This window comes from Vanessa tameamea, chromosome 15 (genome assembly GCF_037043105.1).
Source record: "Vanessa tameamea isolate UH-Manoa-2023 chromosome 15, ilVanTame1 primary haplotype, whole genome shotgun sequence".
Taxonomy (NCBI): Eukaryota; Metazoa; Arthropoda; class Insecta; order Lepidoptera; family Nymphalidae; genus Vanessa; species Vanessa tameamea.
Genome location: NC_087323.1, coordinates 11,369,847 through 11,394,733, shown reverse-complemented (window position 1 = coordinate 11,394,733; position 24,887 = coordinate 11,369,847). Strand labels below are relative to the sequence as shown.

At 33.8% G+C, this 24,887-nt stretch overlaps 1 protein-coding gene across 1 annotated transcript in view; it reads left to right on the top strand.

Annotated features, from left to right (window-relative positions):
• Positions 1-24,887, top strand: part of LOC113400213 (uncharacterized) — a 31,503-nt gene extending 6,616 nt beyond the window's left edge. Inside the window, exons 2-4 of the mRNA XM_026639701.2 lie at positions 20,547-20,681; positions 20,916-20,997; positions 21,073-24,887. Of these exons, the coding sequence (XP_026495486.2) occupies positions 20,557-20,681; positions 20,916-20,997; positions 21,073-22,482 (1,617 nt within the window). The 5' untranslated portion in view covers positions 20,547-20,556 and the 3' untranslated portion in view covers positions 22,483-24,887. The remainder of the gene's footprint in view (positions 1-20,546; positions 20,682-20,915; positions 20,998-21,072) is intronic.

The window sequence follows — 24,887 nt, the reverse complement described above, 5'->3', positions numbered from 1 at the left end:
TTTAACTTGTAAGCCAAAAGCAGCATTTTCGTTGCCTTAAACGATAAAATTCTAATAATTTCTTACTGCTTTTAAAATCTGAGTACAATCGTCCAGTCCATCGTTAATTGATCGACAATTTTAAAGATCTAGGTTGGAATTAATTTCAAATATATTAATATTATTCCAAAAAGTATAGCCTTGATCCCGTGTCTATAAATCTTACTTAGATTTAGATACCTGTTGTATCTACAATTCTTGATTTCAATTCAAATCATACTGATCGTATGAAGTCGCGAGTTTATCGTGAAATATCAAATTATTTTTAAAAATTTCAATCATTGACAAACTAAACGTGATTTGTTATTTTACCATTTCTTATCATATAAAACCTACAATCGTATATTGTTTAATTAAAACCGATAGTATAACACTTATTTGTTTAATATATCAGACTCACGTTGATAAACAAACTAAAGTAAAGGATTACATTTAATTGAATACAAAAATAGCTCCAAGATAGTTTCAAGGTAATTTGTAGGTCAACCTAAATTAAGAGTTACCTACATATTTCAATTCAAAACGATTGCGCGTAACAAGATTCAAAAATGTATTACTGACTTGTAATGGTATGGATCTCTGGTATTTTTTTTTGACTATATTTATCCTGCAGATCCGTTTGTAAGATCGTAGACACGTCGAAACTTAAGCGTGAATATTAAAAAATATATACATACTCAATACATCTCTTTCTTGCCTATACAAGCCTAGTTACATATAGCGTGGCATGTTCTATTCATCTATATAATAATTAGTACTCTATTACCGCTGATGTCATTGTTGTCGATAAAATTTCCGATTCAGTGAAATATCGAGCGGCGAACTGTTTTACCGACCAATCTTAAAACGGGTGTTCCCCATTATTGTAAACTTGTAAAGCAGTTAATCAATTTGTCTATTATTGCATTATTAAACGATGTACGGAGAAAGGACCGTTAGACTGACGGATGTTAAAATGAGTATTTCCAGGGTGTTACAAAACTTTTATATATGATTTATGTTTGCTGATTTGCCGTGACATGATTCAGTTGCCTATACGATTATTTCAATATTTTTCTTTTACATATTATACGTTTTGTGGTAGATACTAAGTATTTACTAAAGGAGACTTGATTCGCGCGGACTGAGAGGAAGTAGGTTCATATGTAATCCACGGGCTTAAAGTAGGTACATAACCTACTAATATATCTATACATATTACGAATATGTATTCAACAGTCTAAGTTTTATTTCAATTATCGCGATAGCCGTAAACAACATTTTTAAATTATTTTCTTATGTTTGCTTTTATTCGAAAAACAGTTAATTTAAAAAGTAAAATTGGTCAGATCCTTAATGATGCAAGCAAAACATAAAGTTAAAAATAACATGCAACGCCCGGCCTCAATCAAAATGTAGTGCAAACAAAGATTATTATTATAAACACTGAGAATATAAAAGATAAACTTTTTAAACCGCAACCGACAAATCCATTGGACGATACCGGGTTATCGATCTTAAGCGAATATTGTGAATGAAAATCCAAACTGAATATTCACATGCTTTTGTTTATTCATCTTGTAATCGGGCCTAAAAACGTCGGTACAAATTAACCAAAATATACTTTATTCAAGTAGACTTTTATAAGCACTTTTGAATCGTCATTTAACAAACTGTATTAAATGAAGCCACCACCGGTTCGGAATGTAGATTCTACCGAGAAGACTGGCAAGAAACTCAGTAGTTACTCTTTTTCAACATTTAAAAATACAGTCATGTTAGTTATATACAATTATATATTATGTATGTAATATATCCTGCCTGGAAGTCAACAAGTATTAACGCCACGCTTTTTTATTAATTAAGATTAATTTATTAATCTGTGCAGCATAGGAACACGCTTTATTTTATTTTATACAATATAGCTAGGTGGATGGAAAATTGGCCACCTGGTGGTAAGTCACCGAACATTGGCATTGAAATTTTAACCATCAAACCAACCAACCAACCAACCTTGGTAACTTAAATAATATATCCATTGTGTCCGTAGTTACACTGGTCCACCATTCAAACCAGAACTCAACGTTACTGAGTATTTAATCTTAAATATGTTAGCAATACAATCCTATGCAGGAGTGGAGATCTTTTCCCAGCGCTGTACAGATCACTAAATTGTTTTATTTCAAACGCTCGCTTCGCTAGATTTAAGTTAAACCTTTCAAGTGTTCTTATCAGCACAATAGTTTTGGTTGTTAATTTAAAACGGGGATCTCTGTATCCGTTCCATTCTGTTTGCAAGTTTCATTGAATACCGTCGTCGTTTACGTAATGGCGTGACAACCAATCTCTCTTTATAGTCTTAGAAAGACAAGTAATTAGAAATTACTTCATCCTAATTTTTTAGTAATTCTTGCAATATAATAAAATCATAATATATTTGTATATAGGTATATTGTTATTGATCTTGTATAGAATTATATTGTCGAAGAGTATTTACACCACGTAGGTAATAATTACACAGGAACAAATTAAACATTTACTTGGTGGTATAGCTTTGTGCAAGCCCGTTTATGTAGGTACCATCCACTCATCATACATTCTCCATCCAAACTGCAGCACTCAGTATTGTTGTGTTATGCTTTGAATGGTTAGTGAGGCAGTGTAATTATAGGCACAAGGAACATAACATCTTCGTTGATGGCACATTGGCGATGTTAATATTTCTTACCACGCCATTGTCTATAAGCGGTGGTGACCACTTATCATCAGGTGGCCCATTTGCTCGTTCGCCTACCTATATCATAAAAATATATATTATACAAAATTAGAATAGAATTTATTAAAATTGGCTCTCCAAAACCGGGAGATTTGGAGTTTTCGTTCACCTTCGGAAAGGTCATTGGATAACGATTGGCTGACGATGTAATATACTCTTAAGTCTTTGTCATTTTATTAGATTGTAAAAGTAATCTCACTAGAAATACCTAAACCAGAAAATCGGGCAAGAAACTCAGTAGTTACACTTTACCATTTCATTTACAAAGGTACATATGTTAGTTAAATCAAACGGACAAATAAAAAATGGGACACTAAAACCTCATAACAATAGTTCTCATCTCATGCTTTTTTTATCTTCACTTTTCCTTTCAACAGTTGTCTGATTAAATAAAGTAATCATTTGACGACCTAGTTTCTTTAGTTCAGCAACGATGTATTATTGTGAGTGTGAAGGGTGATTCAATGTCGTTCGGTGCATTTGAGAGGTTCACTATGAAAACAGAAACTTTTCTCGCTATAGGGGGATCCTTTGGTTTGAGGAGCATTGACCGTGCTGTCGCAATATGGGTTTGTGTATGCTCGTGAATGAGCCGGTGTAATCATAAGCTTGAAGAGCTTTTTGGTTGAAAGAGCGTTGACCACGTTATTGTCGTAAGGCTTTAAGTATTTTCGTGAATGATAAATCATTTCATCAGAACACTAAAGTGTATTCGTAAGCATCAGGGGCATAGCGTCCTTGCTTGAAGGAACATTGACCATGTCGATCTTTTACGACCTTGTGTATCCCCATGTGTGAGTCAATAAAATCGTTGACACTAGGGACATAGCCTATGGTTTGAAGAGCATTGACACATTTTACGAAGCTATAGTTTATTGTTTACAGTCTAAATGTACATGTACGACAGTGCTTAGTTACTATAAGTTGGCTGATTTACTTTTCGTATATCAAAAGATATAAGCACTAAGTTCGCTCAAAAAATTCTCTGTAGCCGTCCGAAGTTTTAAAGTTGGCAGTGTTAATATTTGTGTACCTGGTCAGCATGTACAGCCGTTCGTCCTGCGCGTTAACTCCTCAGTCGTATCGAATCACCTTCCCATCACTTGACTGAATAGAAAGTGGGTACACTTACTCCCAAATAGTTCCATTTTAAAAGACTCACTTAATTGTCATAGTCCAAAACAGCTAATCCTAACTGGATTGCAATGTCAGATCCTTGAATGTTCTATTTTTAAGAAATATTAAAATCGTTTCTTTAGAGACTCTTGAATACATTAGAATTATTGGAGTACGGAAAGCTACACGACCACCTACCTACATTACAACTGAAGGTTGTCCTTGAAACACGGTCACAAAAATATTTCTTTGTTTGCAATTGCTTTTTGTTACAATGAAACAAAAATAAACAAGCTTGGATTGACTAGATGGATATCATGGATTGACCTAGTTGAAAGGTGTTTTGGAAATGTTTGAGCACATTTGTACAAAGTCATTGCGGCATCCAAAGAGTTAAACGTCAAAATGTTTTACCTTGTTAAAGGGCTTTGTGCATAAATTAACTACAACAAATATTATAACACCAAACAGCAATACTATATTATATATTGCTGTTCCAGTTTAAAGGGCGAGATGAGCACAAGGGACTTAACTTGTAGTTCCCATGGTTGGTGACGTATTGGCGATTTAATATACAGATATAAAATATGAATGTTTGATATTTCTTAGACACTTACTATCAGGTGACTAATTTGACAGCCTGCATTTCTTATTAAAATAAAAAATAAACACAAATTTATTTCTTCAACTCAAATGTCATGGAAAATTTAGAGTCATTTGTGTACTTCCCAAGATTTACATAATGTTACACTAACGTTAATGTCATTCACGACAATTGTTTTCACAAAATATTCGCTCATTAAAATTCATTATTATCTATTTATAGGCGAGTGCCAAAAAAGTGATCTAATTATAAGTGTGTTGACGAAATTGTACAAAAACAAACAAATATCGTGTCGTCGTCGTGCTTTTGTTATTATGTAATATATCACTTGCTCGCCTTTATCACATTTATTTATTTGCGGTGCAGTAGTTAATAAACTACAGTATACTATAGTAATAATGCAGATTTGATTGTGATGGCTTACGAGTACACCAATCTTACTTGGTAAACATTTTGTTGAATATGCCCCCCGTCGTTGACCTGGCGACGGTGGAAGGGATTCAACTTCAAACTAATCGCTGAGTAAACAGACGAAGTAGTGCACCCTCATTCGAATGCGACACGGGTCTGCTTATAAATATCGACCATAAAGTTTAATTACTAACAGCATTTAAAACGGGATATTTACCATGTTTTTTATTTTTATTTGGTGGAGCTCGATATTTCGACATTATGATATATGACATTATGATGATATTTCTACGAATGAAATGAATGAAAAAAAATAATATAAAAAATTCCCGAATCGATACGGTGAGTTTCGTTTGTAAAACACGGGATCGAGTTTCCGAGTGTAAATAAAACAAATAGTAGGGGTGAAAGTGACAGTGGTAATGGTGACCAGTGTTTACGCAGCAAATAAATATCGAGCTCCACCAAATAAAAATAAAAAACATGGTTAATATCCCGTTTTAAATACTGTTAGTAATAAAAATAACCATGTTCATTTAAAATCTTATAAAGTTTAATGTTGGAAAACGCGTTATTAATAATGGCGCCTGGTAAGATCATGTGAATTCACCGCAGTATGGGGATGTTCAATCACGAACCCGGGAGTTTAGTCTTCAGTGATGGACGACCGTCAATCGACAGTCTGACTCCATAAGACAGACCTGGTCCGCCGTAGATGACTAACGATCGTACGACGCCAGCATAAAAGGTGTCATTGTTATGTAAGCCTTAATTCACGTCAACCTTTTGATTTCTGCAGTGGTAAAACTAGGAAAACCTGGTTTTTTTAACAAATACTACTTCCTTCCAATTTAAATTATACGCTGTGACATTAGACCACAGGACAAGGATGGGTTGAATCTTGGCCTTTCCGCATACACTTAAGCTATAAAAATAGAGAATTATGGCCGATGTATACATTAAAATTATAAATGAACGGACGGATAGTTATAACTGTTACATATTAACCTAGCCTGAATACCGCAGTGAGTGATAACTGTTAACCGGTTTCCTTTTCGATAACAGCACCAAAAGTTTTTGTAGTTATTTACGTGTTTATATTTATAGTTTAAAATTTAACTCGTTTCGTATGTTTAATTATTATTGTATACTTATTTTCCTCAATTTATTAAGACATTTATCTAAAATTTATAACAATTATTTGTATCTGTGTGTTTCGGTTTAAACGGAGCCAGTGTAATTCCAAACACAAGGATTATCGAGAGTGACTTACTAGCAGTGATGTTTTTCTTCTATTTCTTACAATTCAATCTAAGGGCGTTTTGACTTGTCATCAATTCGCCAGTCCGCCTTCCTGTTATATAAGTTATAAATAACTTGCGTTCATTAATAAAATCAATGCAGACTTATCGTTTAATATATTCCATTCGGGTATACAATTTATCGATGAAACATTCAAACTTTGCCTTTGTAAGGTTTGTGAGATTATATCTTTGTTCAATCAATCGTATTCACAACGAATCGACTTTTATTCCGCTGGCCGTCAACTTAAAGCAACGTCAACAGGAAATATATAACGAATTACGAGACACGTATCTGTCTGGCATTCGTATTTTTAAAACAAACAGAAAAGAGACAAAAAATTAAGATAATATCGTTATTCTTGATTAAAGAAAGCGTTAACATAAAGATTGTTTTAATTTAGATAAATATTAGTAACACTAATTTATTGGATCATTACTTGGATGCCCAACAGTAATACATAATATGCACCCAAAACTCACTTTACATTTAAAAACTAACTATGTACAACCGATTACAGGAGAACACACCATTCTTATACAAAATTACAAAACGTATTATATATATATATATATATATATATATATATATATATATATATATATATATATATATATATATATCTTAACGACTGCTTATAAATAAATAACTAATTATTGGATAACATCACATACATTACTCTGATCCCAATGTAAGTAGTTAAAGCACTTGTGTTATGGAAAATCAGAAGTAACGACGGTACCAAAACACCCAGGCCCAAGACAACATAGAAAACTAATGAACTTTTTCTACATCTACTCTGCCGGGAATCGAGCCCGGGACCTCGGAGTGGCGTATCCATGAAAACCACGGAGGTTAGCAAATATATAAATATAAATATATAAAAAAAATAAATTAATATTTAAATAAAAAAATATATAAATTTAATAATCATTATATTACTAGAAGTAAGTAGTTAATTATGATGCATTTATGTAAAAATATTTATGGTAATTTTGAATGACTAACTATCGAGTAAAGCTCACACCGAATTATTTTCGGGGCATCAAATGGTAAATGGAACTCAAGTAGCGCATTCCACTGAAACTATTAATAAATTATTAAGAAAATAAGGAATATTTTGTCTACAGTGTGTTTATATATTTATATGATAAAATGTTTTTTTTTTTTGTTTGTTAAATTAAGTATCATTGGAACGGTTTTCACCTGAATTTGTGTCGTTTCAAGGTTTCATATGGTAACTAGTGATAATTTATTGTAATAAGTTTTCGAAAATTGGAGTAGTCCTAAGCAGACACGCAATGGCTGCTGGTTACTAGTTTATTTGATATGTAAATGTGTCATTTCACACTGCATATAACCAATAGAGAATATCTGGAGAGCGCGATTCAGGAATGTGACATTTTCAATCAGTGCCATCTATCGTTACCGGATAGTAAGTTATAGTAGTTATACAATTAATTTAATATATCAACAGCATCGCTCATACAATATGTTTTATCCCCACCCATATTTTAATAGAACAAAAAGCGTAAGCGCCTTCTTACGTTATTTTCGCACACTAATATTAATCGCAAGGCTTATTGACAACGAAAACAGACCTTGAAATCGGATCTGAGTGACCTTATGCGTACGAACGTTGCCTAGAAACAAAGGTATGACTAGTAAGCCTAAATGATTGGAGATCTGTAGAGCTGTTATGTAAGACTAAACTTGAAAGTATCTCACCGCAGTAAGCGATCGTAAAATATCAGAAAGTGATATGGGACATTGCCTGTCATAATATAAATTTATAACATTCTAGTTGATGCCCGCAGTTAGGCTCGTTTTTTAAGGGTTAGTCGTCGTCGTCGAGTTTTTGACTATAAAAAAGTAGCCTATGTTGTTTCTTCGGGTTCAAGCTTGCTTTATATCGAATTTCATCAAATTCAGTGCAGAGGTTTGGCTGTGAAAACGTAACAGACAAACAGAAATACCTTCGCATCTATAATATAAGTATCCATAAAAGATAAACGCATCAAAATAGTACGTAAAGTCGGTTGTTAATGAGCGAGAAATGGAGTTTTATTTTTTAATTTAAATTAGTTATGCAGACTCGCAATTGGGTCACCTGGTAAGTGGTAACCGAGCATAGCCTTTGGCGCTATAGATAATATTAACAATCCCTAACATCGCCAATAAACCACCTCCCTCACTCTTCACACCGGAACACTACTGGTATTGTTCCGGTGAGCTTGATGGTGCAGCAAAACATCGTGAGGAAACCTCCACGCGTTAGTAAAATTGTATCCGTCAACCTGCTTTCGAGCAGCGTACTTAAATACCGTTCAAGCCTTCTCTTAAGAAGTCGAGGATAGTAAAACTGCAGGATATTTACGGGGTACTTTACTATCACTTAGAAAAAAAGAAAAAGACGTACAAGTTAATAAAACAATTGTCGATTGACGGTAAGACAACTTTCCTTATTCCTCATTTCTCTAGCAAATTTGCTACGCAGTCATTGATGCTACAATTTTGCGATGTTAGTATAGTGTTATTGCAAGACCAATAAACTTTGTGACCTATTCTATTTGATATAAATATGATAATAAGTTCCAATATAGCGTATCAATTTAATTTGTGTTATGACATTTTAAAAGTAGAACAGCACCAGATGTTTCAAATATTGAGATTATTGTTATTCTCATTAACTATTTCTATTATCAAGTACTGTTTACCTTTCGTAGAAAACTATATATATACGTCTTATATATTTGTATATAATTAAAGATAAAATGTTGCAATTTCATCAGACGATGTATTACGAATAGTAATCATTGCATAATATAAAACAAAGTCGCTTCCCGCTGTCTGTCTGTCCCTGTGTATGCTTAGATCTTTAAAATTACACAACGGATTTTGATGCGGTTTTATTAATAGGTAGAGTGATTCAAAAGGAAGGTTTATGTGTATAAAACATGCACAATATAGTAGAGAAACACTGATAATTTTAGAGGTTTCTAATGTGATGTCGTAAATAAACATTTTTTTTTTTTAGCTTAATTTGTAAACGCTGGCTGAACCCTACGAGAAATATCAAAATAATATACTACAGTATTGTACATCTTAAAAAGGTCTTCAAAAAAGTCCGCGATGGTATATGTATTATGTTATGTATCTCTTAGAGATAACCCACAATAACCATTTTTTATCCTTTACTTTTTATAAGAAATAATGGCTTATTTTCTAAGCGATTTTAAGCAATACAGCATTAATCCTTAATTAAGTACCTTAAATACATTGTGCATTTAATATTTTCGAAGATATTATAGATTTAAAACGCAGTGACATACCGGTTTGTATTGTCTAATGGCTGAAAAACTGTGGACGTTGTAAGACATTCTGTAGTATATTTAGTATCAGCATTGCAGCCGTGCGAAGCCGGGGCGGGTCGCTAGTTAATAATAATTATGTCCTCTTGATCACGGCGGCCAAAGTCAAAGGAGATCAGACAAATACGCAGGATATATTATAGTGCAAAAATGCATGCGCAACACACTCGTAATCCGAGTTTGGCTTCGGGATCGACTTTACAGGCTTTCCGAGGCACGGGGTGCCTCAGAAAGCCTTTAAATACCAACTTAGAGACTCCGGCTGAAAAATTTTCGACAGGAAATCCCCGACGTGAGCTTTGAACCGAGGACCTCGAGTTGTGCAACTTTATATTTAACCAAACGACCGACGAGGCAGTCAGTCAGTCGACATAGGAATTAAATCGTACATGAATAGCAAATATATATGTAACCACAATAACTCAGTATTGACGCTGCTACCTGCCATTAAGCTGTTACATATATGTAGTTCAATCAATAGTTTAAACACATATATTATATACATTAGTTAACATAACATAACTATATATTAGGTATATTTGTACAGCGAAATGCTGACATCACGAGATCTCTGAAATCGAGCTCTGATTGACTTGAAATTTTGCATAGTTACTCCTTTCCCGATATGGAGGGTATAGAGTCAATCAAGTATTTTTGGAAAACTCAAATTTAATGGCGGGAAATGGAAGCAGTGTCTTTCTATGAATTTTACTCGTACGAAGACATGCCGTGACGTGATTATATGTCCTATAACCTACCCCAAAAATTGGCCTATCACCAAAAACATTTCAAATCCGACTGGTGGTTCCAGTGACGAGAACGCTTAAACAAAAAAACAAACGCACTCAGCATTATTATATTCGTATAGATAATAATATCCATAGGGAAAATAAATGGTTTTATATACAAGGATAATATAAAAGTGCTTCGTCATAATTTAACTTTGACCTTGTCCTCTTAAACTTGCCTTTAAATATCGATTTGAGTTTGCTGGTATTAATTTGAGCAGCTGCTCGGTGAGAACCGAATTATCCCACATTAATAAGTTCAATCATCGTCAGTACTTTGTATTGTTACGATTCTAAGTGAGTCCATGTAACTGTTACATGGAATGTATAATTTTGGAATTAATTATCTTTTTCTATATGGTATGGTACTTGACCCATTTGCTTCGGCTTCTTAACATCAATGTTCTAACAATTTGACTGTACGAATCTGATACGTTACGAATGCTACCTGACCCGTGTAATCGTACATTTGATTTGTTTTCTCTTTCTATCTTTAAATTTATTGAATTTAACCTAAAATAATAATAATAACTAGTGTTCGAAAATCGACCGTAATTCAATATGAATAAAATTTAATATTGATTCAAAAGGTATAAAGAATGAGTCTCAACTGAACGGTTTTCATGATTCTAAATAAAAAAAAACAACGGAACTTTAAAACAACGTGCTATTGATTATCAAGTAACGTGTGTTGTCGTTGGCAGTATGAATGTAAACAATGAAAGTTTTATATCATTTAACATAATGTATTTTTAACATATTACATAAAGTGGTAACAGCCTGTAAATATGCTACTGCTCTGCTATGACAGTGTCTCCCTTTTGAGGAGATGGTTTGGAGATTATTCCATCATGCTGCTTCAATCATACATATTATATTATACATGTGTCAGAATTTCATTGAAATTAAACATAGACAGGTTTCCTCACAATGTTTTACATCACCGCCAAACAGGAATTACAAACACTTAAGCACATGAAAATTCAGTAGTGTTCGCCTGGGCTTGAATCATCGGCCAAGATGCACGCTGTCTAACCACTGGGCCATCATCGTTTATTTCATATTTTTACGGACATTTCATATATTTTTTAATTTTCTTTATAATTAATTTAACGTTGCCAAATTTCACGCTCATCCGCGCGCAAAATGGGTTTTACCATTTTTCTGTCCCGTGAGTCACATATGACTTATGGTACGTAGAATATTATATGGAAATATGAAAAAAATACGTACCACTTTGTTTCACCTTCAGTTTCAATTGCCAATAAAATCTTTCTTTGGATCTTTGGAGCGAAATGCCCAATACTTTTGTAAAATAAAACATCGGTATCTAAAGGTTAAAATCTTGATAAAATTGATTTATACTTGAATTTAAAATTCTAATCTTAATTGATGTACAATCGCATTGATTCCGTTATAGGTACTTATTTGAAACTTGCTATCCTTTATGCTAGCCACGCGCTGGAAGGAGGAAACTTACAACAGCTATTATCCCAACACTATCAAGAATGTATCCCGAAACTATTGATCATATACGCATAACAATTAAATATATCTGAAATACCTTTTTTTAATGAAATTGTTGTGTATTTACAGTATTTAGTCTAGATCCTTGAATGAAGTATATTATTCTATAGAAGATTTTATTATATGTACGGAAATTCTTCTTAAGTAGTAGTTGTCGGTTGAGTTTCTTAACAATTCTTTCCGGTAACATTTTTTTATAAAATTAGGTTGGTAGTCTGACAAATTGGTGATCTGAAGGGACGTGGTCACCACCTGTTATTGCGCTGCCAACATAGGGAACTAAGATGTTATGTCCCTTATGCCTGTAGTTAATCCGGCTCACTCACCCAGCAAACCAGAATAATAGGTATAGCTGTTTGGCTGTGTGAATATGTGATGAGTCGGTGGTACCTATCCAGTATGACTGCCTCCTTAGTTTAATATCTAGATATAAGGCCGTTGATGCCGAGATCCTAGATTCAAACCCTATGGCGAACCAATAACAGTTAATGGAGTTTTTCTGACGAAAAACTCTCAATAACAGCTCGAATATTTGAAGTTGGAATTTGAAGTCCAGTGCCTCAGAAAACACATAAAGCCGTTGGTCCTGCACCTGAACTCTATCCCGTCATTTCGGATTTGCCGTCCCATCGGATTATAAGAGTACGGGAGTAGAGAGTACACCAATATTAGCCCACACACTTGTGCACTATATTATGTCGTCCATAGTTCGCTGGTCTCCCTTGAAATTGGTGGCCGTGTCTGAAATCGGTATGGACGACAGCATCAACTATCTGGACGTGCCACAAAGCCCATCACCATCAACTGGACATAAGTTCACAAAATCCTACCATCTTGTTAAAACCTTACTTAATCTGACTTGAAAGTAAAGTAAAATTTGAGTTTTGAAAATATACATTTTCCAATAATGTATTAACTGATGTATTAACTGATCAAAAAGTTGTATCTGCATGTCTAAAGTCCATGCGCACCGTATACATTGTAATGCAATTCAGCGCACTGGCAAGGTCGTTATAATTTTCTAATGCCGATCAAATTGCAGCGACCATTTCAAAGATAATATGTTTTAATTTCCTGAGCTATGATATGAGGAAGTAAATAATGTTTTTTTTAACATTAAAGGTCACTTGTTATTACATTTATTTTTTGATGTTTGATTGTATTTTTAAACAAATGTCCCGTCAATCAAAAAATTAGTATACCCAAAAAAAATCCATGAGAAATGACTGTTGCATATTTTTCCTATTGTGTATTCAATTATAACGTTGACATAGACCAGTGATTCCCAAAGTGGTCCAGGTGGACCCCCAGGGGTCCACGGGAGACTTGCTGGGGGTCTACGTAGGCGTGAATAAAAAATGGGGGTCCATAATATGTTAATGGGGGTCCACGAAAATTTATCTGCTTTTGATAGTAAAGAGCAAAATGTAAGCATAGTTTTTATAAGGGCCTACCTACATTGTTTTAAGTACCTAACTAAGCAGATAATATTTTAATAAGGCAAGCTGCTGTTGTTGTCCAAACTTACGTATTCGATATTACGTACAATTTCGTGTACAGACTTGCAAAGCGCTATCCGCCCGACAATGCTTAATGCTTGTTCAGAGATGAACTTGATCACCACTATCATATATATATCATATAATATATACTTGATGCCAAAGGCAAACTCATTTATTTGTCTCCGGAATTTCGAAAAAAAGGTGTCAGAAAATTTATATCAGTGTTTGCTAGTGTCGGAGAAAAGTAAGTACCTACCTTTTTTTTTGTTATAATACTTAAGGATTTTGTTTACGTGTACTAGTCGGTTGTTCACAACTGCTTGTATAGATAGGTAACTTAGTAACTTTCAGATATTTTAATTGTCCTATTTCGATTTGAAGACAAACACAGCACGTTATATTCAATTGTTTTTTCACGAGAGAAGCACTACCTCTCTAAAAAGGCCGAATAACCAATATTGCAGAGCAATTAATTTTGTATTTTTTCTTGCAAATAACTACTAATCATTTTAAATTGATTTTGAATTAACTTTTTTATCAAAACTATTCCTTTTCGGAAAGAGCGAGCGGTGCGCGGGCGACGGGAAAAGGGCGGGGCTTGAGCTTCGATGCCAGTTTGTCACGTTTTAACAATGAAGCCGCAGACAAAAAATACGCAAATACACGGAGCGCGTGAGCTCATTGATTTGATGAAATGTTAGTTATCGTTTTTATGGACAATTTTGGGATTTCGACTTTTATTTTTTCCTACACAAATATGATCAGTATTCGATACTGAGTACATCAATTTTTATTTGTAATATTAAAAATTAGTGGTAAATTAGGTACTTTAAAATTGATACCGTTTTGTGAAAACGTCTGTATTTGTCTTAGCGGTTTATTAGTTGGTCCCTTTACAAGCCGTAATTCTATGTCCGCGTGCTGACAAAGGCTGCGGTGTGATACCTATATTCAGAAAAAAACTTGGTTACTAAAACATTTTTTTTACAGGTAAGGTAATTGACACGAAACATGGCTACAGCAAAGAAAAAATGTCGACAATATAGTGTCGATTATTTGAAATATGGTTTTGTTCCATCAGAGGCAGACAAACAATTGCCCATGTGCCTATTATGCAACAAAGTTTTGAGCAATGACTCTATGAAACCATCAAAGCTCGAAGATCATCTAAAAAGGTGTCATACTGATAAAATAGGTAAAGATTTAAAATATTTTCAAACATTGAAGGAAAAATATGAAAAGAGACCCACCATGCACAGTATGTTCGCTTCAACATCTCAAAGTAACGATGATGGCTTGCGGGTACAATATCTCATTACTTATAGCAAAATCTGGAAAACCGCACACTATCGGAGAACAATTAATTTTACCCGCTGTTAAAGAGGTTGTAAAAACTGTTTTGCAGAAATCTCCATTTGACGTACTAAAAAGAATTCCTCTGAAGAAAAACTCTGATATCGAAAGTTTTTTGTTCAATCATCTGCAAAAAACTATTTTTTTTATACAACTGGACGAGTCAACGTTACCCGGTGATGAAGTATTATTATTGACATATATCCGATTTATTATGAAGGAAGAAATTCACGAAGAATCGCTATTTGCCAGAACTTTGGAGACACACTAAAGGCGAATCAATATTTAATGGTCGGGCGTAATCGTGGGTTTATGTCATGTCTCAAAAGAATTATACCAGGACTTACAGCTATTCATTGCGTAATCCACCGACAACATCTTGTGGCAAAACATTTAAGTGACAGGTTGAACCAATCTCTTCATTTTGTAATAAAAGCTGTCAACAAAATCAGAAGCAATGCATTGAATACGCGTTTATTTGCTCAATTGTGCGACGAAAATGATGAAGACTTCCAACGACTGCTCTTAAATACTGAAGTACGCTGGTTGTCGAAAGGTGCATGCTTAACGAGATTTTACTCTGTTTTCGATCCCGTATTAGAGTTCCTAGAAAGTAGAGATCCAGATTTAAAAGAAAACTTGATCAAATTCAAAGCAGACATTGCGTATTTGACAGATTTGTTTATATTTATTTTTTGATATTTTAAAATTTAATGATATTAACTTTACAAGGTGACAGCCTGAATTTAATAAAAACAAAGGGGACAATTTCGACTTTTCTTGGGAAATTGAAATTTATGAAGCAAAACATTAGTCGGCTCGAATTCTATCAATTTCCAAACTTATAGCAGGTAGAATGTATTGATGAGGATATCCATACCTACAGTCAACATTTAAGTGCCCTGCATGATGACTTTAAAACCAGGTTTGAAGATATGCTCACGATGGATATACCACCATGGATCATAAATCCATTTGATGAAACGTAAGTGGCCAATGTTGTATTACAAAAGGAGCTGCTCGAGCTAAGCACCATTGAGGAGCTGAAGGTGAAATTTAGAAAAGGCTACCAAACATAATAACTGCAAGTAGAAATACTCGAAAAATATCCTGGACTGTGGCAAATCGCAAAGAAAATTTTTAATAGCTTTTCCCTCGTCATACCTTGTCGAAAGGAGTTTTAGTGTCGTTACAAACCTCTTAACAAAAAAAAGGAGCAAATTAAACATCACAGAGCGGGGGGATTTGCGGTTATTGCTCACAAAAATAAAGCCAAACATTGATCGTTTGCGGACACTCCATCAAATACATCCTTCCCATTAATTAAAATTATGACCTGAACCTATATTACCTTATTAATTTTTTCTTGTAATTCTATTCCTTTAATAAATAAAGTTTTATAAAATGTACCATTTTTCGTTTTTATTTTACCTATCGGAATATAGGGACAGAACTCGGAAGCGACACAATTTTTATTTTTTGGCGACTTTAAGAATGTGGTAGAAATGTAGCAGCAGCAGGGGCTCCACCGAAACCAATAAAATTTTGAAAGTGGTCCACGAGAAAAATAAATTTGGGAACTACTGACAGAGACAAATGATTAAAATAAAACTGAGTCAATTTTCATCAATAGTTCGTCAATTTTATATGACGTAATAACACGTGAATCTGAACCAAATGAACACGTGTACTTAATTCGCGTTTATAATTGAAGTTGTGCTGGGCGTTGGAGGAAATAACGAGAGTTTTTTCGGGCTACATTTTTATTTATAATTTATTTCGTGCTCGGCGGTTTCGGAAAACATCGCGAGAAACATCGAATAAAATTCTAATGTACATATTAAACTGCTGCTAAGGCTTTTAGAAGAAAAGTTGGCGTAGTAGAACAAATACCAAACCAACCAAGAAAAAGTAGGGATAAGACAGTTATAATGTTCTTCTGTAACTTATTATGTCATCATAAAGAATCAGTTACAAAAAACATACTGTATATCAGAAAAAAACCCAAAGTAAGATGAGAAGACTGTGAAGAAACTAAAATTCAGTCATAACAGGCATACGTTTCATTTTTCACCTCGTTAAGAGTTCGTCGCGACCTTGACCAAAAAGCGAAGTGTGTCGAGGCGCGGGCCATCGGCCCTCGAAAGTGAAAACAGCGCACGCGCAGCGGGACGCACCTTACGACGGGACCGGTTGATACTTGCGTTGCTTGATATTTGATATGTTAAATAAATAGGACTAGTGTATGGACGTTATGGCATGCACAAGTTACAACTTTTACACATAAATAGCCTAAAAATATAAAATAGCTATGTCCTGTAATTTCAATAAAAAAAAGAAAGAAAGACTATAGATGTGTCCCATATTTCTTCTCTTTCCCGAAATCTGTGGGAGTGATTTTGTGTAGAGGAACACAGTGTTCAAAAGGAAGCCGGGGAAGCACGCGATATTTGATTTGACCAATGATTTCGCGCGGCAATATATGTAGTTTGCTGTCAGACGGCACCAACCCATTTTCCAAGACAATATAATGTTTATATTGCTTATATTGTGTTCATACCAAGGTGAGATGTCAGATGAGACACATCATAGGCGACTAATCGTTCGTTGTTTTTTTTTACTACAAGTATTACATAGTACAGAACTGTACAGACAAAGATGATTTAAATTTGACGTGAAATATCGTCTCGAGCTAGTTCAATATAAACCTTTCACGGGAAATTACTCAAAATCAACAAACAGTTAATATATAAGTGGTTTCCATCGTTTGGGCCACGTAGAGGGAGTTAGTACCATAAGAGATTCTCATGATGTTCGGTTGAATAATCGTCACGTGAGAGCGTAACAAACAAAAAAACTAGGTTAGAAAACTAGATTAGGAATAAAATCTTTGATCAATTTTATTAAACGTTAATTTCGAAATATACAATCAATATACTCCATTGCTAAAATTTCAAAATTTTTAACATCTACTTAATAATTGATGTTTTTTTTTTTTGTTTTCAGTTCAATGTATATTCGTTTATATTCTTTTATAGTGTTGTTATGTCTCTGGTTTTTTTTTTTTTTTTAAATATTTATATATTATTTACGTAGGAGTGTAGTGTTCAGTATTGTAAAATAAAATAAATTTGGTAATATTATCTGATACAACATCAGTTCAGTGGTTCAGTTAAACTCTGCCCATAAATATTGACTCCGTGATGAATATTAACCATTCCTTACATAGCCGATGCGCCACCTACCTTGGGAGCTGTGTTATCTCCCTTGTGCCTTTAGTTACACAGACACACTCACAATATATATTAAACCGGAACAGTAATAATTATTTCCGCTTGGCAGTCGAATATATAATAAATCGGCAGTAAACCCCTACCACAAAGTGATATATTGATTTTACGTTTAAAAAAGGCGACAATTAATTAACTTATCGCATATACAAATTTGGGTTTAATGTAAATAGTAATTTAAATAACAAAGTAAAAAGCATAAAAACAAAACATTATATGCGGTTTTTTTATTGTCATTGTTTGTAATGTTATCAGTGTTTTATCGTTATCACAGTGATTATATTTTCTTTGCCATGAACAAATTTCGTCACGTGATCAAACGTGGGGTCAATGACACGATGCATAGATTGCAGGTTCAATTATATACATTCTTATAGGCTATTCCAACCACAGGAGGATTAGAAACTTTGACGTTGAATTGACGGGATATCATTGGTCGAGATCTTGAATAATAATCTATGATTTTCTTCGACGGATTTGTTATCGGACCTTTGAAGTGGATATGAATAAAATTACAACTACACCACGGTGATTAATTAATATTTATATGTTTAATGACGACCTCCGTGGTCGAGTAGTGTGTGCACCGGTTTTCGTGTGTACGAGGTCCCGGGTTCGATTCCCGTCCGAGTCGATGTAGAAAAGTTCATTAGTTTTCTATGTTGCCTTGGGTCTGGGTGTATGTGGTACCGTCGTTACTTCTGATTTTCCATAACACAAGTGCTTTAGCTACTTACATTGGGATCAGAGTAATGTATGTGATGTTGCCCAATATTTATTATTATTATAATATTAGCGAATACGTGGAATATCTTTATGTCAGGATTTTTTGATTAGGATATATTAGTATACGTTCATATTAGGTTTACAAATAAAACTCTTAAGAACAAAGCTTTTGTTCAACTATGGTATTTGTATCGGCTGTTCATAAACATTATACTAAACTAGAACGTCGACTGGTACTTCTTTTCGTATTTATCATATTATTTTTTAGTACATGTATATAGTATACTTTAATTTAAACAGATTATTTTAAATACTATTAATCCCACCAGTAGGTACACGACGTCCCTAGTCTTACTAGAGATCTTGTTTAATAATATTTTGCCCCCTTTTGGTCCCCTTTTGATCTGAATGATATATATAAAGAAATAAAACATAATTAGAGTATTTTTGTGTCTCTGTATTATTGCATGGTAAATAATAAATACAATAAAGAAAGTGATGTGAACAAGACGAAGGTTAAGTACATACGAGTATGAACTTGTTTCTATCGATTGATGTGGTGCGGTTTGAAGGGCGAGTGAGCAACCACAAGCACATTTATGGGATACGACAAGAAACGGGTTTTAGTCCGTGTTTTAGGGAAAAATTGGTCACCATCCTTATCACGCAGATCATTGACTATTCCTCAAAATGTTATCGATCCGAGGTTATGGGTGAAAACTCCGGGCCACTAAAAAGTTTTTGAGTTTTTTCTGTTAAGAATTTAGAAGTTGCAGCCTAGAAAATTTGTATACTTGTGTCCCAAATATCAAGTATAACCTCTGATCCCGGCTAATTTTTAGCCAGCTAGTAGTACATTGTGGAGTTGCAAATCATTTAAAATTTTTGAAGGATAGGTGAACCAATGTCCAGTTTTCTGAAATCTGAAATATCTTACATGAGGTTCTGAAACACTTGCTCTATAATGTGTGCTGTTAATGATCTAATGATCTTTGATTGTTAATGTATGTTACGCAATTGGAAAATTATTATTTATTACAATATAGACATCTTGGTGTCACAATTTTATACTTATATATAACTTAGGTACTGCGTGTGCTGTTAAGATAAGTTAAATGTTGTGTCGGAATACGAAAGCAATGTATTTCAGTTTTTATCAGGAAGCTATTAAAAACAGAAGTTTATTATCGTCTTTAGATATTAATAACTCTTGTGCAATATTGATACATCATGTTAGTCATAATTTATACATAGATTGTTGGAGCTATTTGTGTCTGATATGTCATAGCGGAGCACATCATTAGGATTTATTTTATAAATTATACTTTACTACATACATTACATTACACAGGTGCGAAGCCGGAGCGAGTGCTATATAATATAATAATTTATTCCCTATAGTATTAAGGAATAATATAGATTTCTACCAGAGTTTTTTTTTTTTAGAATATTATTATGAGTTCCAGAGAAAAAAGGTTGTATAGACTGCTACAGATGATAATATCGGCGTGAAAATTATAACTGATGGATTTATTAAGGAGTAAAATTGAATTTAATTTCAACTTTTACATTTCACATATACCTAAGTGGAAGTTAAATTTCATGTTTATCTACATTTCACCTCGTCCTCCTGTCGAATGATATTTTGCCATATAATGTAGTCACCAACTCGGTCTTCTTTTCTTTAGTTATAATAGCGATCAATATTGATAGCGTTTTATATACATTTTAAAACTTTAATATGAAATGTCTTTAATTTCAGATAATACAACATGCAAGAACAGGACGTCGATGGTGAGCCGGCGCACCACGCGCGCCGGCCCATGAACGCCTTCCTTATATTCTGCAAACGACACCGGAGCGTCGTGCGCGACAAATACCCGAACTTGGAAAACAGGTGAAAAATAATTATATGTCACAATCGCTGATATCTTGAAGTATGCGTGAAAAAGCGTATTTGGACTTTTCATTCACACCTAAACAGATACAATTAAAATTTGTTGTAAACATAATGCACCAGTGTTTCATAAGGAAAAACTTTGATAATTATAAGTTCAGTTTGAAATTATTTGATAAATAGTTTTTTCTTTTGTTCTGGTATGTAATTAATTTTCAATAAACACACTTTCAGATCTATCACAAAAATTCTCGGCGAGTGGTGGGCCAATTTGGACAAAGAAGAGAAAGCTTGCTACACAGGTCTTGCTAAACAGGTATGTCATTTGAATATCTCGTATAATTAATATAGCTTTGAGACGAGAAACTAATTATGCTAATCTTATTTCCAGTACAAAGACGCATTCTTCAGCGCTAATCCAGACTTCAAATGGTACAAGTTGCCCGCACCGCCTCTACGCACTCTCTCCTCGCGTCCTCGAGAATCCACTGAAAAACCTATAGAGTCCCTCAACAATGAATACCAAGAAAATGAATTTGAAAAAACAAATAACAATTCTACTAAATACGACTACAACAAAAAATCAAGTGATAATGTCTGCGAGATTGAAACAAAACCGCTGTCGATGTTCACGCCTGGCAAGTTAGCGGACGAAGCTCAAATGGGAGGACTCAGTAGCCTCCTAGCTACTAAGACTGAAGTTCAAACTCCCAACCCCTACTACTCACCCCCTTCTTATAAATATAACGCGATCTCAACTCCAATCGAATACAGATCTCAAAACACTGTAGACCGTACGAAATCCAACAGGGAAGACAGTATACGGGAATTACAGAATGCTCTCACTGAAACAACTAAAATGTTTGAAGAAGACTTTGAAGGGAAAGAAAAGCTGTACCGCTGTACTGCAGCTAACGAGCCATTAACCAACCAAGACGTTATTGACCAAATAGTTGATAAACGATATTCTAAAGAGGAAGAAGGATGTCAAAAAAGCTTGTCAGAGGACGACGAAAAGAATTCGAAATCCGGCAGATCGTGTAAGGGGAAGAGGTATCAAGAGTTTATGGCTGTTGGGGGACTAATGAACAAGAGGCAGAGGAGAGATGGCAATGACAGTAATCCAGACGAGGACTACAACGCTTCTAGTAGTTGCGATCCTGGATCGTCACTTGAGGAATCGAAAGTAACTGAAGATTTGAAAAACAGCTCCCTAAACGATGTGTCCGTCGATATCGAACTTAAAGAGGAACAAAACGACACGCCCGATCCCGACAATAATGCAAACAAAACATTCAAGGCTGCTGACTTCGATTTAGACGCTAAAATTAGAGCGCTACCCTCCCTTAGCTTAGAAAAGTTTCAGCAGAAGAAACGCGACAACAAGCGCAAAAAAAAGACGATAAATCTGAAGCCAAAAGCGCTCGAATCGTCACAGATAATAAACTCCGTTCTGCGTCCAGTATTGGAAGAAAGACGCGACACGGCCGAGAATTGGCGGGAAACCGTCATAGGAAGCCAGAAGCGTAAACCAAGGAAAATAAGTATTACAAGGCTCGAAATCAACAGCTTGGTCTCGAGCATGGGCATGAACGGTGGCAATAAAATTAGTCCAGAGATCAAAATAGCCACCGAGGCTCCTTGCACCGTCGTTCACAGCATGGAGATTTGCAACCAGACGCCCAGCAACGTGGACCTGTTCGCGCTCGCCACGCTGGCCGAGGTCGCGTCCAACACCTCCAAGATCGAGGACACGGATATCAACGCCAAAGCGAACGGTGACAACGCTTCCCAGGTATAAAATACCATCACAACTAGCCTTAATGAGATATTCCAAAAATTATTTACTTTATAATCAGATAATATTTATATATAGATCTACTTTTACATTGTACGCATAAAGATTAATATGATTGTACACTTTAATTGTAGTTTTTATAAATTAGAGATAGAATTTATTTATATTAATGGTAAAATAGAGAACTCTATGTATACTTAGGTTGAATTTGACGTTTAGGCTGCGAAAAACTGCTTTTTAGAAATAAAACATGGTGATAGATAGGATATATATTTAATGTTACAATTTATCACAGAAATAAAAAAGCATAATCTATTTACGTGTAATTTTGAAACAAAAAACAAAAAAAAGATTATTAACTTGATGCGGTTTACAGCGTTCTTCTTTACCAAATTGTCAATTAATGAAAATTTGTTAATAAAAAGAATATACTGTATTCTAGCCATTCATCACAATATAATTTTTAAAAATGCCAAAAAATAAGTCATACATATAAATTGAATATTTTTTAACCTCATTATGTATAAAGTTAGGTTATGAAATCGCCTTAATACATTAGAATATAGATCAATAACTAGGACACCACGTGCATAGACTGCATTGCATTTTGGAGGTGATTAACTGTTATGTTTATATCATTGCTATGTGCAATTGTATATTATTGTATACCTAATATATTAGACATTTTCACTAATGTGATTTCAACTAAAAAAAGCATAAATATGATCATTAGTTTTAACCTTATATCAATATTGATATTATGTGTGGTATAAAATTAATAATCAAACTACAGACGTGGGTCGCTCTAAAGGCTACGCGTCATATTATTGAGGGTCAAACCCCCAATATATCCCTTGTGATAACTTTCGAGTAGTTTTAGCAGAAAAAACATATTTTTCATTTTAATTTATCGTTCCTCAGTCACTCGTTAATGTGTCAAATTATCCTCTAACTACACTCTGATCTATTTTCGACGCTACGTAAGAAAGTAATGTCCCCAATTAGGTACCTGAAGTTTGTCGAAAATTTTCATGAATTTCACTTATAAGAAAAATCATTGCATCTTTTTTTATTTAAGCTATTTTTAATAATCTTTAATTTTACACCGTTCGTAGTTTAGTTATTAATTTTTTTGTGGAACAGTGTTTCTCAAATTTTGTTCATGTTTTTTATTTTTATTTTGATGAATTTATTTAAGGCTTCTGTGATTCTAAACATTACATAGAAATTTATAAACAGAATGTTAATGGTGCGAAGCGTTTGTCGATGGTCTAGTCTAGAATAGTATTTTAAAGAAATAATCAAGTACTAAATTCGAAAAGTGCACTTATATTATTTAAAGTTACAAACGATGACATAAGCCATAACGTGACATGCTCACCCAAAGACCAAATGTATTTAGTATAGACAAGCTAGGCTGTAGGATTACCATACATGTAAAAAATAATTAGTATATAAAGATATAGTATTTTAATTGTATCTAGTACTTGTATTACAAGTTAAATGATTTGGCATTCCGAAATTACAGATTTTATCCTCTTTTTTTTAAGTATATAAATAAGTTTGAATTTTTGTTGTTTCTTCTTCGGGAAGCTTAAACCTATTGTTGATTTTTTATTATTATTTTATAATATAGTTCTATTTATTGTTGCGTTCTCGGTAAAAGTGGCGAGCTTCTGATGGTTCCTTAATGAGATTTATTGAATTTACTGAACTGTATGGGGTTCGGATATTAAAATAAACATTTATACCAATCATCTTATGAATATAATTTTTGCCTTGTTGAAATCAGAGCCTTATTTTAAAATAGTAGGGTTAAGATATATATTACGAAGGGGCCATACGCGGAAGGATAATCAAATACGTATAAATAAATTTTGAATATGTATATATATACATTTTTTAAACAAAAAATATTAGAGCTTACATTTTAATTCTCGTAAACATAAAATCTGTGGAGTGGTATAAAATATTGGTGCTGGCAGATCTGCATTAATTTAAGGAATGTTCTTCGTTCTGTAGCGTCCTACGTCGAGGGTTAGAGATTATAGTCAAATAGTTGCAAATGTAATTGTGTTGTAAATAAAACAAAGACTTCATACACAGCACAATAACTTGCAACAATATTTTTTTTATCAATATTATATCGAACTATGTATAACTAAGTTTATTATATATAATGAATTTAAAAAACGAACTAGTTCGATTTGAATTGAGAATATTTTTTGTAGATATTTAATGTTTTAATTGGTTTGAGAAACACTGGTCTTTATTTGTTGTAGGGCATAATAAGTCGGCACCCAAAGTGTTAAGTTGGTTCCAAAGTGTTTGTTGAATGTTTTGTTACACGCCAATGCGGTTAAATATATATCCCTTTATGTAGTAATAAAGTTTATTCATATTAACAA